At 38.8% G+C, this 12,593-nt stretch overlaps 1 protein-coding gene across 1 annotated transcript in view; it reads right to left on the bottom strand.

Moving 5' to 3' along the window:
• Positions 1-12,593, bottom strand: part of LOC147709132 (uncharacterized) — a 2,423,108-nt gene that overhangs the window by 447,826 nt on the left and 1,962,689 nt on the right. The window contains exon 9 of the mRNA XM_086925884.1: positions 1,296-1,373. Within this exon, the coding sequence (XP_086782010.1) occupies positions 1,296-1,373 (78 nt within the window). The remainder of the gene's footprint in view (positions 1-1,295; positions 1,374-12,593) is intronic.

The raw sequence follows: 12,593 nt of genomic DNA, 5'->3' as shown, positions 1-12,593 counted from the left end.
TCTGTATGTATGTCAGTACAACAAGATCTTTTAAATCGCGGTACTTGACAACGCTGCCATTACAACGCAAGTTGTTACAATGACTTGCATTGGAGGGCGTGGATTGTGGAATATTATAATTTTATATTCCAACACCAGTCCACGTAACAGTAGGGAAGGTGTTGGAATATAAAATTACAATATTCCTTAACCAACAGCGCCACCCAGCGCAAGTCGTGGTAACGACTTGCGTTGTAATGGCAGCCTTGTTAAAGTAGTGCGGTTTAAATACCGCGTTGTAAACGATGTTCCCCGTGCATCTTTCTAAGAGAAAACATTAAAATCATCTCGGCTTTTGAATGACTCTTAGATCCAATATATATTTCTGTCCTCGGAACTAAAGTTGTTCCCACGATTTTTTGTTGAGGTGGTTAGAGGCTGTCTCTGGGAACAATTTTAATGCATTAACTCTCAGTTTGAAAAATATGTTATAGGGATTTCTGACTGAAATGAAGAAATGTTTCAGACAATAAAACGCCTTGGGCAAAAGTCCCTCGATTTCTACAATTTTTTTTCAACAAGATGCTTAGCTACCGTGAACCTGGGCCTTCTGATATTTGTGACCTGCAATTATGTACTTAGTTGACCATGGTTCGGTAGTAGATGATGAAAGATGTTGCCCACATGCTTTTCGATATCGACAGGAAATAGCAACTTCATGTGAAACATCAAAAATGCTTTTTTCTTACAAAACCTTTTTAGTGGGAGCAATTTAACCACAAGAAAACAACTCAGCAAAGCGATATAAAACGTTGTAATCGTCTAAAACATGATTTCTGCGATCAAGCATTTTCCTGCAACTACTCAGAGGAGGAATCTAAAATGTAGCCTTGGAACAGACTAATTATCGGACCTATTATACGTTATCAAAAGCAATGCTGTATAACGAATCGTCTTAAAAGCATCTAGGAGCTAGGAAGGTGATACTGCTCAAACGTATAACAGAGTCTTCTGTTTAATGATGCGAGCTATTATATCAGCAGATGACCCTCAAGAACTGTATACCATTTTGGAGAATCGAGCAAAATATGTCAGGAATGCAAGCTTGACTCTTAAACAAAAGAGGAGGAATTATGCACTTCAAAAGGCCATGAAGAACAAAAATAGCTGGTCTTTCTCCCTTTGCTTAGAACATGTTTGGAGTGCCAAATGCAGAGAAACACAATCAATTGCACGAAAATCTTACTGGTACAACAATACTCAAGGAAAACAAAGCAGTATTTTGTATTATGTTTTAGGAGTACAACATAGCTTACCTTCAACGTCCATGAATGAAAGTTGAGAATCTGTCAGATTTGTCACATCAGACTTCATGTGATCATCCTGGTGCCCTACTGTGAAAAGGATGGGAAAGTAATGTAATAAGTGTACAGTTAAATATACAGCAAATCTCGAAAACGGTTCCATTACATATGAAAGTGGGGCGAATTTTCGAAGTTGTTTGTGTATGTAAATGCGACTTGCATACGTAAACAGGTTTTTATGAATATAAATTACTTTTGCAATTTTGCAAATCTGATTTTGCTCTGATTGAAGGATTTACAGTGATCTTTCCTTGTGAGTGAATCTACTCTGTGTGAAAGTAGGGAGCATTCCAGTTTGGGAAGTTTACGACTTCACACACATTTACGCAATTGTGGAATTCACAAACCAATTTCCAACCACTCTGGAATAGGTCCCTACTTTACTACTGTCAACGGCAGGGGGAATTACTTCCCATTGTGGGTAGAGAAATGAAATAATCATCAAAATTATTGAGAGGGTATGGAAAGAGATTTTGCAAGAGAGAAAAAAAATGTAAACGTTAGCTAGTACATTTGCACTGGTGCTGCAGATTTTCTCTTGCAAAAAAGTATAGGTGTATATTTTTGCCATAGAAAATGTAGGAGCTCTGAGAAGCTGAACATTTACACCTTATGCAACTAAGAGAAGGTGTAACCCACAGGCGCACATTTATGACTGAACTTTAGAATCAGGCGCTGTGCATACTTGTTATAGAAAGTAATATTTGAATGGAGGACTGACTATAAATAAGCAGTATATAGGCAAAATTCCCTATGGAACAAATATAAAGTATTATTTGTAGTTTAGGATGCAAACCAGGTAGTTGTGCCGGTATTTTGACAGATCCTACATGCTCATTGGATATTTTGATATTCCATGTTTCACATTTTCCTGTATGTGATCTGCTGGATGATGTATCTGTGAATGGTCTCCAGGCAGTTAAGATGTGAAGTTTGAGTAGTAAATAATCTGGCTCCTGGTATGGTGTATACTGGATTTTACCTGTAACCCAGTGGTCTTCAAACTTTGTTATGACAAACCAGCACATGAAGCAAAATAGTTTGGCCCCCTCAAACCTACGAAGGGGGCAAATTGAGATGACGGTAGGAGCCTCACTCATCAGCATATTGGGAATTCCACTGAAGCAAATTACCCAGCCAAGTCCTCTCACCAAAACTCTATCCACACTAGGCCTGGTTGAAAATTTAATTATGCTGGAGGGTTCGGAGTAATTTTGGTAGTTCTGTGAAGTTACCGTAAAGTACACAATTATGCCCGTCACATAATCAAGAGTACTTTGCCACAATTATCCTACTGCAGGAACCCATGAACAATGAACTAAGCACGCATGAGCAGCTGCTGTCTGCTGCTGTTTGGGTTCTGTTGCATTTGGCTCTATTTTCTTAGCCAAAATGCATCCTCGGGTGCATTTTGAACGTAAGGGTTCATTTTGCACCGAGAAAATAGTGCTAAACGCTATGTTACAATACTCACATTTTTCTGCTTTATCTCACATAATTGTGCCCAAATTTCACGTAATTACACTACAGCAAATGAAGCAAGTTATATCCAGCCCTTACATACAGACTTCCTATGCAAAGTGCCATTGTGAAAAATATGCATATTTGCACCCAGTCTCACTTTGTGGTGCTCTCACATACACATCCCTCATCCTGTTCTTCTCCTAAAAGTAGAAACTACAATCCCTCTTTAAATGCCCAACCAAAGCACTTCTGCAAAGTCCTTTCAAGGTGCCTTCTTTAAAACCTCAACCAGACTTCCATCAAGATCACTAAACGTAGCAAAATGGCCACCTACCGCAAATCCTCCGTGGAGCCCTATTTTGAACAACACTTGCATACGTTTAAGGCTATGTTTTACCTTCCAATTTGGCTGTGGCAGCAGTATATATAACGCTTTTCATGGGAGTTTCATTTTTTAGGAGTTTACGGCGGTTTCACTGGTGTCTCTCTCAATGAAGATTTCACTGGCCTCCCAAGTAAGGTGCTGCTGAAGTTTCTTGTCAGGAGGGCGGAGTTACTGTCAGGAAAGGGCGCAGCTGAGGCCTAAATTGCTCGGACAGCTGCTTTTATCTGCTGCACACTCTTATTAAACGTTGAATTCTTTTCACTGCTTCTTCATTTTAATTTGAGCTTGTCTCCATATATAATTACTTTATCAAATTGGAAGAGGAAACTGTGCATGTTGGAAATAAGGCAAGCAAACAGTTCCACCTCCACCAGTCAATTAAAAAATTGCAGAATCGAAGGAGTATTATTTATCCACTTTATTAGAGGAACTGCAAGCAGTTCAATCTAATGCAGAGAAAATTGCGTCAGAAATTAAGAATCTACGCAGACACTGCCAGCCTTTCTATTAAGGTTTCTGATCACTCCATTAAAATTCAGAATAACAAATCAAAACCAGACCGTCTGGAACCTATTCCAGCAAACCTTTTGCTGATGGGTTCCTTGTTACTTGATTTAGAATATTGTAATCTGCAGTAAAACATGTGTTTTTTTCAATTTACCTGAAGAGATGGAAAGTAAAGACTGCAGGCAAAATTTTTAAAAATTACCACCTGGTCCTTTGCACTTATCATTCCCAGAAAAATTAAACATCAACAAGGCTCACAGAATCCCTTCACACCGAAATCTGAGTAATAGCAAACCATGTCAAATTATATTTACTTTTTTGCGTGACCATCATCTTGTAACCATCTGGAAAAGCATCAATAATCATTCCATCATTGATGGTAAATAAAAAATTATACACAGAACCTTTGCACAAGAGTCTGTTAAAACTCATTCAGTGTCCTGAGACCGCAATTAAGAAGCTGTGGTTTTAAAACTTGCCTTTTTGATCTATCTACACTGAGAATATGGAAGGATGGGTTTTCCAAATCACTTCAACGTCCTGTCCCTCTTTGGACCTTTTTGGATCAACAACTACCCCTCTCAGTGGAAACGAATGTGACTGATACTTGATTCCTGCACTATCATTTTTCTGATAACTAGCCTATTCTATGTCAGAATGCCTCTATGAGGGCTTGGTATAGGCAGGTCATTCTTACTTACGGATATGTACATTTCTAGAATTATATTTATGTTTTATGTTGTCTTTTTATGTTTGTCTCTGTATTTCCTTTTTCTTCTTTTATTTCTTTTTAGAGCTACATAATATTCTTTCTGTTATTGTTCTTCTCTTTACTATGATATTGGATAACGTAAAGAGTATTAAAATGGTTTCTTTTAATATTAAGGTTCTACGACACCCCGTTAAACTTGTAAAAGTTTTAGATTATTTAGCAAGGCATAAGGCTGACATTTGTTTACAGCAAGACTCATATTGATCACACAATTTTAGCATGCATGAATTAAAAAGGGGTTGGTAAGGTTCTTTCTCCTCCTGCAGTTAATTTATAGTTAAAGTCAAAATTGATAATACTGTTTTTCACTTGATTAATGTCTATGGTCCAACAAGTGATTTTTTTTTCTCAAATATATTTTATTGAATTTTCCTACAAACAAAAAGAAACCAACCCTACTGGTGCTTGAGTCGCATACATTTGGTTGATATACATTTTACCAAAGTTCTTCAATAGATTGTATACCATTAGTTGTCTATATGTTGGAGTGGTTACGATTCCATCTATGTGAGGCTATGTCTCAGCACTTCCCCTTCGAGTAATTGTCCTCTTGCAATTGTAGGGCTATAAGTGGCCCACGAACAAGACACATCGTTTTAATTAATAAGCAACCACATCGGTAAAAAGCAAACCAGTTCTTCCACCCTCCCTCCCTCCCCTTACTACCTCATACCACTGGTGTGTTCAGGTTATGTGCAATAGGTGTATAGAAACCATGCTCGGTGATGCACAAAGTTAAATAACTCAGCAGCTTCCTAGTCGCTCAGCTCATTCTATTATAGTCCAATGTTTATCATTATGGTGCACAATCAACTCTTCAACTCTCCTGTTAGACAGCTGCTCAAGGTGCTTCCATTTCTGGTCCAACAAGTGATGACCCTAATTTACGCACTGCTCATCAATGGTGGTAACTTTAATTTAATATGTGACCTTGTACTAGATAGAACACCTAAATTCAAATATAGGCCTCTCAAAGCTTTTTCTACTCTGAAATCATTTTTATAATCTACTAAATTGGAAGATATTTGGTGCTTACATCACCCTACTGAATGTTTTTTTGAAATCCTCACAACTCTTATTCTCGCATAAACTATCTACTGATTTCCTGTCAATTACTTCATTACATTTCTAATCCTATTATCTATAACATTGATATTTCTGATCATGCCCTCATTTCATATGTTTTAACACTTAGTTTATCTCAACAATCACATGGTTGTTGGCGTATAAACACAAATATCTTCCTAAATTAAACAAATAAACCAAAACTTCTATCAGCAATTTTTCTTTTAATCCTGAAGGCTCAACAACAACAGTAAATCATTGGAATGCTTTGAAAACATATATTAGAGGAGTAACTATATCTATAATGACACATGAGAACAAATCCTTTAATCTTAAAATCAAACAGTCAGACAATCAAATTGCATGAGAGTCTCTTTATTACATCAAACAATTTCAAGTACAAATTGCAATTACAAATGCTTTGTTAGGAACTTTATTCATCCTTAGCAGCCCGTCCCGACGTTGTCCGGGTAGGAATTGCTGCCAGCCAGTAGTATATTGTTTTGTAGGATTTCGTTTTGATAGCATTTCTTATCTGTGACAGGCCTGTGAAACGCTCCGATTCACAGTGCACTGCTGATGCACTTAAGAGTGCGCGTTCAGTAGTGTGTGAACTCGCGTTTCCCTACTTTATTTTTCCTTGCAATATTATATAGCTCGAACTCGACAACATGGCATAAGCACAGTTTACATTACAGAAGAACACATTCATTTGTGGTATGCACGGGGAGACAAAGCGATTTGCCTGGAATCACAGGATGTTGAGCTGATGTCGAGATTTGAACGTAGCTCCCCAGCTCTAAAGTTCGCAATTCTAGAACTTGTGGCAGGAGGTGTGTCTAAAAGTGTATGTCGGTGCTGGCCATCAATGAAGGAGACCTGTGCATTTTTCAAATCGGTGGTAAAATGTTGCTGGAGATGTGGACCGCCGTGCCACAAATGTACTTACCGGGGGAGGGTAAACATCCATTATTCCGCAACTTTCTTTCCGCATACCATCACTCCGCATACTTTCATTTCGAAAGTACCATGACTCCCAATGCCATTATAACGCATGGCATTACATTTTATATGCTTTTACCACGTATACATTTACAACGAAATTCGTTGTAAATTCATAAATGGTAAAAGCCTGTTTTTTTTAATGTTTGGATAAGGTAAGTATGGGTATAGGGGTATATGTTTTGGGGTACTGAGGTATATGTTTTGGGGTGTTTGGGTATTTTAAGGGTTCAGATATAGTTTTGGGTTATGGGGTACAGGGGTGGGTTTAGGGATAGGTATGGGTTTTGGGGTAGAGGGGTATTTTTAGGGTTCAGGGCTATGTTTGGGTTTTGGGGTACAGGGGTATTTTAAGGGTTCAGGGCTAGGTTTGGGTTTTGGGGTACGGGGTATTTTAGGGTTCAGGGGTAGGTTTGGGTTTTGGGGTATAGGGGTATTTTAAGGGTTCAGCGCTAGGTTTGGGTTTTGGGGTGCAGGGGTATTTTAGGGTTCAGGGGTAGGTTTGGGTTTTGGGGTACAGTGGTATTTTTAGGGTTCAGGTCTAGGTTTGGGTTTTGGGGTACAGGGGTATTTTTAGGGTTCAGGGGTAGGTTTGGGTTTTGAGGTTCAGGGTTTTTTATAGGGTTCAGGGCTAGGTTTGGGTTTTGGGGTACAGGGGTATTTTTAGGGTTTAGAGATACGTTTTGGTTTTGGGGTACAGGGTATATTTATAGGGTTAAGATGGGTTAGTGTTTAAGGGTGTTGGGGTATTTTAAGGAGTAAGTGTGGGTTATGATTATGGGGTGCAGGGGTATTTAAAGGGAGCAGGGTGGGATTAGCACACATTATGAGACATGGCATGAAGGGCGGAACGTACCACACGCCCCCAGCATTTGTCACGCCCCAGCACACGCCCACAGCACAACGCAGACACGCCCACAAGGGACTACTTTGTTGGCATGGTCTTTTTACCTTTTAAATGTATATGGTGGGCGTCTGCATAGCCTATGTCCTTCTGCAGCAACTGCCCTTTCCAACGCTGTATTGGGTGTTGTGATTGGTGCTGTGGTTCCTGAGATTACCCGCCTCAAAGGTTTGGGCTCTCTCTTGATTATATTAGTAAGGATAAGGATTAAGCAAAAAGGCTTGCATTCAAATTTCTAACAATAAGCACAAATTCTGTTTTAATGCTAACGGGTTGGGTAGACTTTTGGCAAATTATCATTTTATAAAAGAGGACAAAACTCAAATTACTCTAATTCATGGCTCAAATGGTAGTATTGAAATACCTCATAATGATATTGTCAATTATGTTCTTACCTAATATTCTACACTATATAATAACGCTTCTTCTATTAATATTTCTCAAACTGATAATTTTCTAAAGGTTTATAAATTACCAAAACCTCCCAATTAGCTAGAAATTATTATCTGGAGGAAGTTGAGTCTGCTATCAAATCCTTTAAATCACTGACATTTCCTGGCCCAGATGCTGAATTTTATAAAGAGTTTTCCCCTCTTCTCATAGCTCATTTGCTAAAAATTTTTTTGCACTTTAGTAAATCAGGATTTACCTCTTGTTCTTTCACTGAAGCCTTGATAATAGTTAACCCAACACCTAATAATGAGCCCACTAAGGTTTGAAATTATCAACTGATAGCTTTAATTAATCAATATTGTAAACTTTATGCAATATTATTGCAACTAGATTAAGCGCTGTGCTTGAGTCATAATTTCTATTGATCAATCTGCTCTCATAAAAAGCAGACATTCTCTTAACAACACAAGATTATTATTTCAAGCGATTGATGCTGGACCAACTTTACTTTTAACCCTCTGGAGTCTTTGGTAATGTCTATTGACAGCATCTATTTCATACTTTATCTACTTTTAATTTTGTCAGCTTGTTTAGTCACATGACATCAGCTTTATATTTGGTGCATCCACCAAACATTTCATTAATGGTCAAGTTTCAAATGGATTTTTCCTTTTTAGAGATACCAAAAAAAGGTGCCCTTTATCGCTTTCACTTTTTCTTGTTGCTGTTTGCTCATTGCTATCAGAAAGTGTACAAAATTGAAGGCATTAGTATTAATGATGTTATCATAAAAACGTCAGCTTATGCTGATGATTTTTTTTGTATATTAGAAATCCAGAATTCCCCATCTCCAATCTTTTAAATGTAATTCAAACAGTCTCAAATTTCAGGATATACTTTAAACTCTAACAAATCTTAATGTTTCCCCTTGATTGTTCATTGTACCCCTGATATGCTTCGTAACAAGGGGAAAATTTAGCAAAAAGATAACATTAAATACTTTGGCACTTTATTTTCTCAGACTATTAAGAAATCTATAACAATGAATTGTGAACGCATGATTAACCATATTTAGGACAGAATTAGTAAATGGTCGGCATTGCATATATCCTGGTGGGGAAACGTTGATTTAGTCAAAATGGGTATTACCCCCAAAACATTTTACCTCCTATCCATGATACCTATTCAACTTCCTCATTTTGTATTAAAAAAAATGATACTCTTTTGTCTACATTTATTTGGAATATATATGTTTTGGGAAATTTAAATTCGCAGTGTACAATGTTGGTTTTGGGTTAGCAGACTTCCTTAATTATCATAAAGCATTTATTTTAAAACAAAGGCTCTTTTTGGTTGAATCATACAATGCTTAATAATACACCTTCATGGCTTCTTAGTGAACAAAGTATAGCATCACAATTTCCCTTACCTGCACTACTATGTCTAATTCTACCACTTTCCAAAGAAAATCTGTTATCTTGAAATCCTCTAAATTCATTTTAAAAGATCTGGATACACTTTTTCAATTTCTTATTTCACGTACATTAAATATGTCTTTATGGTATAATCCACTGTTAAAACTTAATTGAAACATAACATTTTGCAAATCTTGGATAAAAGCTGATATTTTCTATCTAAAAGATATTCATTGTAATACAACTTTTTTAACTTTTGATGATATACAACAAAGATTTGATTTGCCTACTTCGGATATTTTCGAAATGTGAAATTCTATGCAATTCAATACTTGATTTATTTCCCAATAATTTTTCTCTAAATGTCACTCCTGATTTGGAAATCTTAATTTTAATGCTAAACTCCTCTTCACATGCAGTATCACTGTTTTTACAACAAACTGAACAACTTTGATGAGGATAATATTACATTTCTGTCTAATTTCTGAAATGGAGAACTAGATATATCTGTCTCACAAGACATACAGCAAAAATATAGATGAATAGCATCACCAATTCCTTCATACTATTTAATACTCTATGGACTGCTTTAAAACTCTTTAATGTAAATCTATTAAATTTCGCAAGTTGCTGGCACTGTAATCAAAACTCAGGCTTGCTAAAACATAGGCTTTATGAATGTAATATTGTTATTAAGTTTGGATAGAAGTTTGGGATGTCATTACAAAAATATTTACTATTTCAGATACCTCTCTTATAATATGTTAATTTGTAAAGCAGTTTCACTCACCACCAAATAAAAGGCCCTCCGTCAATGCGAAAGGTATTGGCGGAAATCACACGAACCAAAAGCCCAGGAGACGTATAAAGCAAAACTAGTCCTCTACAAAGCATCAATCACCAGTACCAAATCTGCGTACTATGAAATAAAGATTAGGGAGGCCACGGACACTCAGAAAGAGACCTTTGATGTACCCAGGGAGTTGAGTCAAAAGAATAACAGAGGACGGTTGCCAATCAGGGTGACTGTGAAAAGATACAAGACTTCTTTCTAGGTAAGGTTAAAGACATTATTACGGAAATAGGCAACACTCGTATAAATCCCTGCCCTCTATCAGTGGTAGATACACCAGATTTTCAGGGCAGCCCTCTGCCAGTCTTTCCTGCACTTGACTTAAATGGTTTAGCCCATGTTGTGGCCAAAGTAAAATCTGGGTCACCAGAAAATCCCTGCCCTCCTAGGGTTTTTAAAATGGTCATTCCTGCAGTAGGGCCAGAGGTGCTGTCCCTATTGAATCTGTCTTGTCAAGAGGGAAGGCGCCATACAAATTTAAGGAAGCTATGGTGATTCCACTGATGATGAAAGCTGGGGCAGACATCAACAATCTGATGAACTTCTGTCCGAACTCCAGGCTTCTGTTTTTGGCTAAAGTACTCGAGCAACATGTGCTTAGAGTTCTTTCATCCTTCTTGGAGTAATATCAGCGGTTAGATTCACTGCAAGCAGGATTTAGGGCCCACAACATTACTGAGTTGGTGATGCTCTCAGTGCTGAACAAACTGGGGCTCGCAGCGGATAAAAAGAACCCCTCAGCACTGATCCTATTAGACCTCTCAGCCACGTTCGACACGGTGAACCACGCGCAGCTGTTGGCCAGTGTTCGTCGGTTGGGAGTCTCCGGGACGGTCCTTCAATGGATAGCCTCCTTCTTGGAGGATCGGTCTCAAAAGGTCCAATTAGGGGAATGTACGTTTAGGTATGGCGCTCTGCTATGTGGTGTTCCGCATGGGTCTGCATTGTCCCCCCTGCTCTTCAATATTTACCTTCAGTCATTGGTAGAAACACTGGCGAAACTTGATTGTCAGGTGTTTAATTATGCCGATGACACCCAATTAATTGTACGAGTTGATAATTCCCCTCAGGTACAGCTTAATGGTCAGATCATTCTCCGGTTCACTGTGAACTGGATGACCTTAAATTCACTTATGGTAAATCCCGATAAGACAGAAGTTCTTGTTCTTACAACAGGGGCCAACCTCTGGTCCAGCCTCTTCTGGCCACAAGAGCTTGGCACCACCCCGACACCGGTGCCAGTCGTGAAGAGCTTGAGTATCAGGCTAGATACCAAGTTAACTCTAAACAATCAGGTGTCTGCTGTAGTGCTGAGCTGTATGGGCCTGATGCGACAACTCCGGAAACTTGCAACCCTGTTGTCACTTTCTACCATGCGTACCGTCGTGTCAGCACTAATCTTGTCACGCTTGGACTACGGTAACTCAGTATACATAGGGCTTCCTGATAAACTTCTGGGGAAACTTCAGGTGGTTCAAATGATGTGGCAAGATTAATTTTTAAACTGCCAAGAAGAGCACGAGCCACCCCCTTCTACAACAGCTACACTGGCTCCCTATTAAGCAGAGGGTCAGCTTCATGGGCCTCTGCATTGCACATAAAGCACAGTACGGAGTGGCGCCTAACTACATCAAAGACCGTCTGAATCTTTACGTGCCTGGATGATGCCTTCGTTCATCTGGGTCATGCTTGTTGGCCTGCCCGCGCTTTAATAGAGCCATCTTGGGGGGCGGGCCTTCTCAGTTGTGATCCCCCAGCTCTGGAACAAGTTACTGGACAGTATGCGTGGAGAAGCCACCTTACTACCGTTCAGGAGTAAACTCAAGGCCATTTTGTTCACTGAGGCACTTGGATAAGTTCATCCTAATTTGTGCTGACCCCAGCGGGCACAAGGGATTCCCGGGTTCTTGGTCTATGCTGCAAGCGCTTAGAGACCCCTGGTGATTTGGCGCTCTACAAATATAAATTAACATAACATAACATAACTACTAGCATGTCAGATCTAAATCACAAATTGTTTGATTTTTTTATTACCGCTGCTTTAAAATCAATTACTTCCAATTGGAAAAATGCTTCTTTATGATCAATTCACTAATCAATCAATCAGGGGCTTACAAAGCATGGCTATGTACCTTTGAGGATCTCAAGGCTGCTGGTCCCTCTTGGTGGAGGATCATTTGAAGAGCCAGGTCTTGAGGTCCTTCTTGAATAGGGTCAGCTGAGCTGATTGACTGGGAGGGAGGGGGAGGGTGTTCCAGGTCTTGGCAGCGAGGTAGGAAAAAGAGTTTCTTCCAGTTCTGGTCTTGTGGATCTGGGGCAAAGGGTAGGGCGAGTTGAGTGGAACGGTGTAGTCTGGTGTTTACGTGGAATGTGAGGCGGTGGTTCAGGCATAGTGGCCTTGGATTATTTTTACTAGAAGAGGAGTTAACTTGACTCTTTTGGGTGTTATCCATAATATTTCTTATTATAAATTATTTGGTAAACCAATTG

Source organism: Lissotriton vulgaris, chromosome 6, assembly GCF_964263255.1.
Source record: "Lissotriton vulgaris chromosome 6, aLisVul1.2, whole genome shotgun sequence".
Taxonomy (NCBI): Eukaryota; Metazoa; Chordata; class Amphibia; order Caudata; family Salamandridae; genus Lissotriton; species Lissotriton vulgaris.
This window is presented reverse-complemented; position numbering and strand designations above follow the sequence as displayed.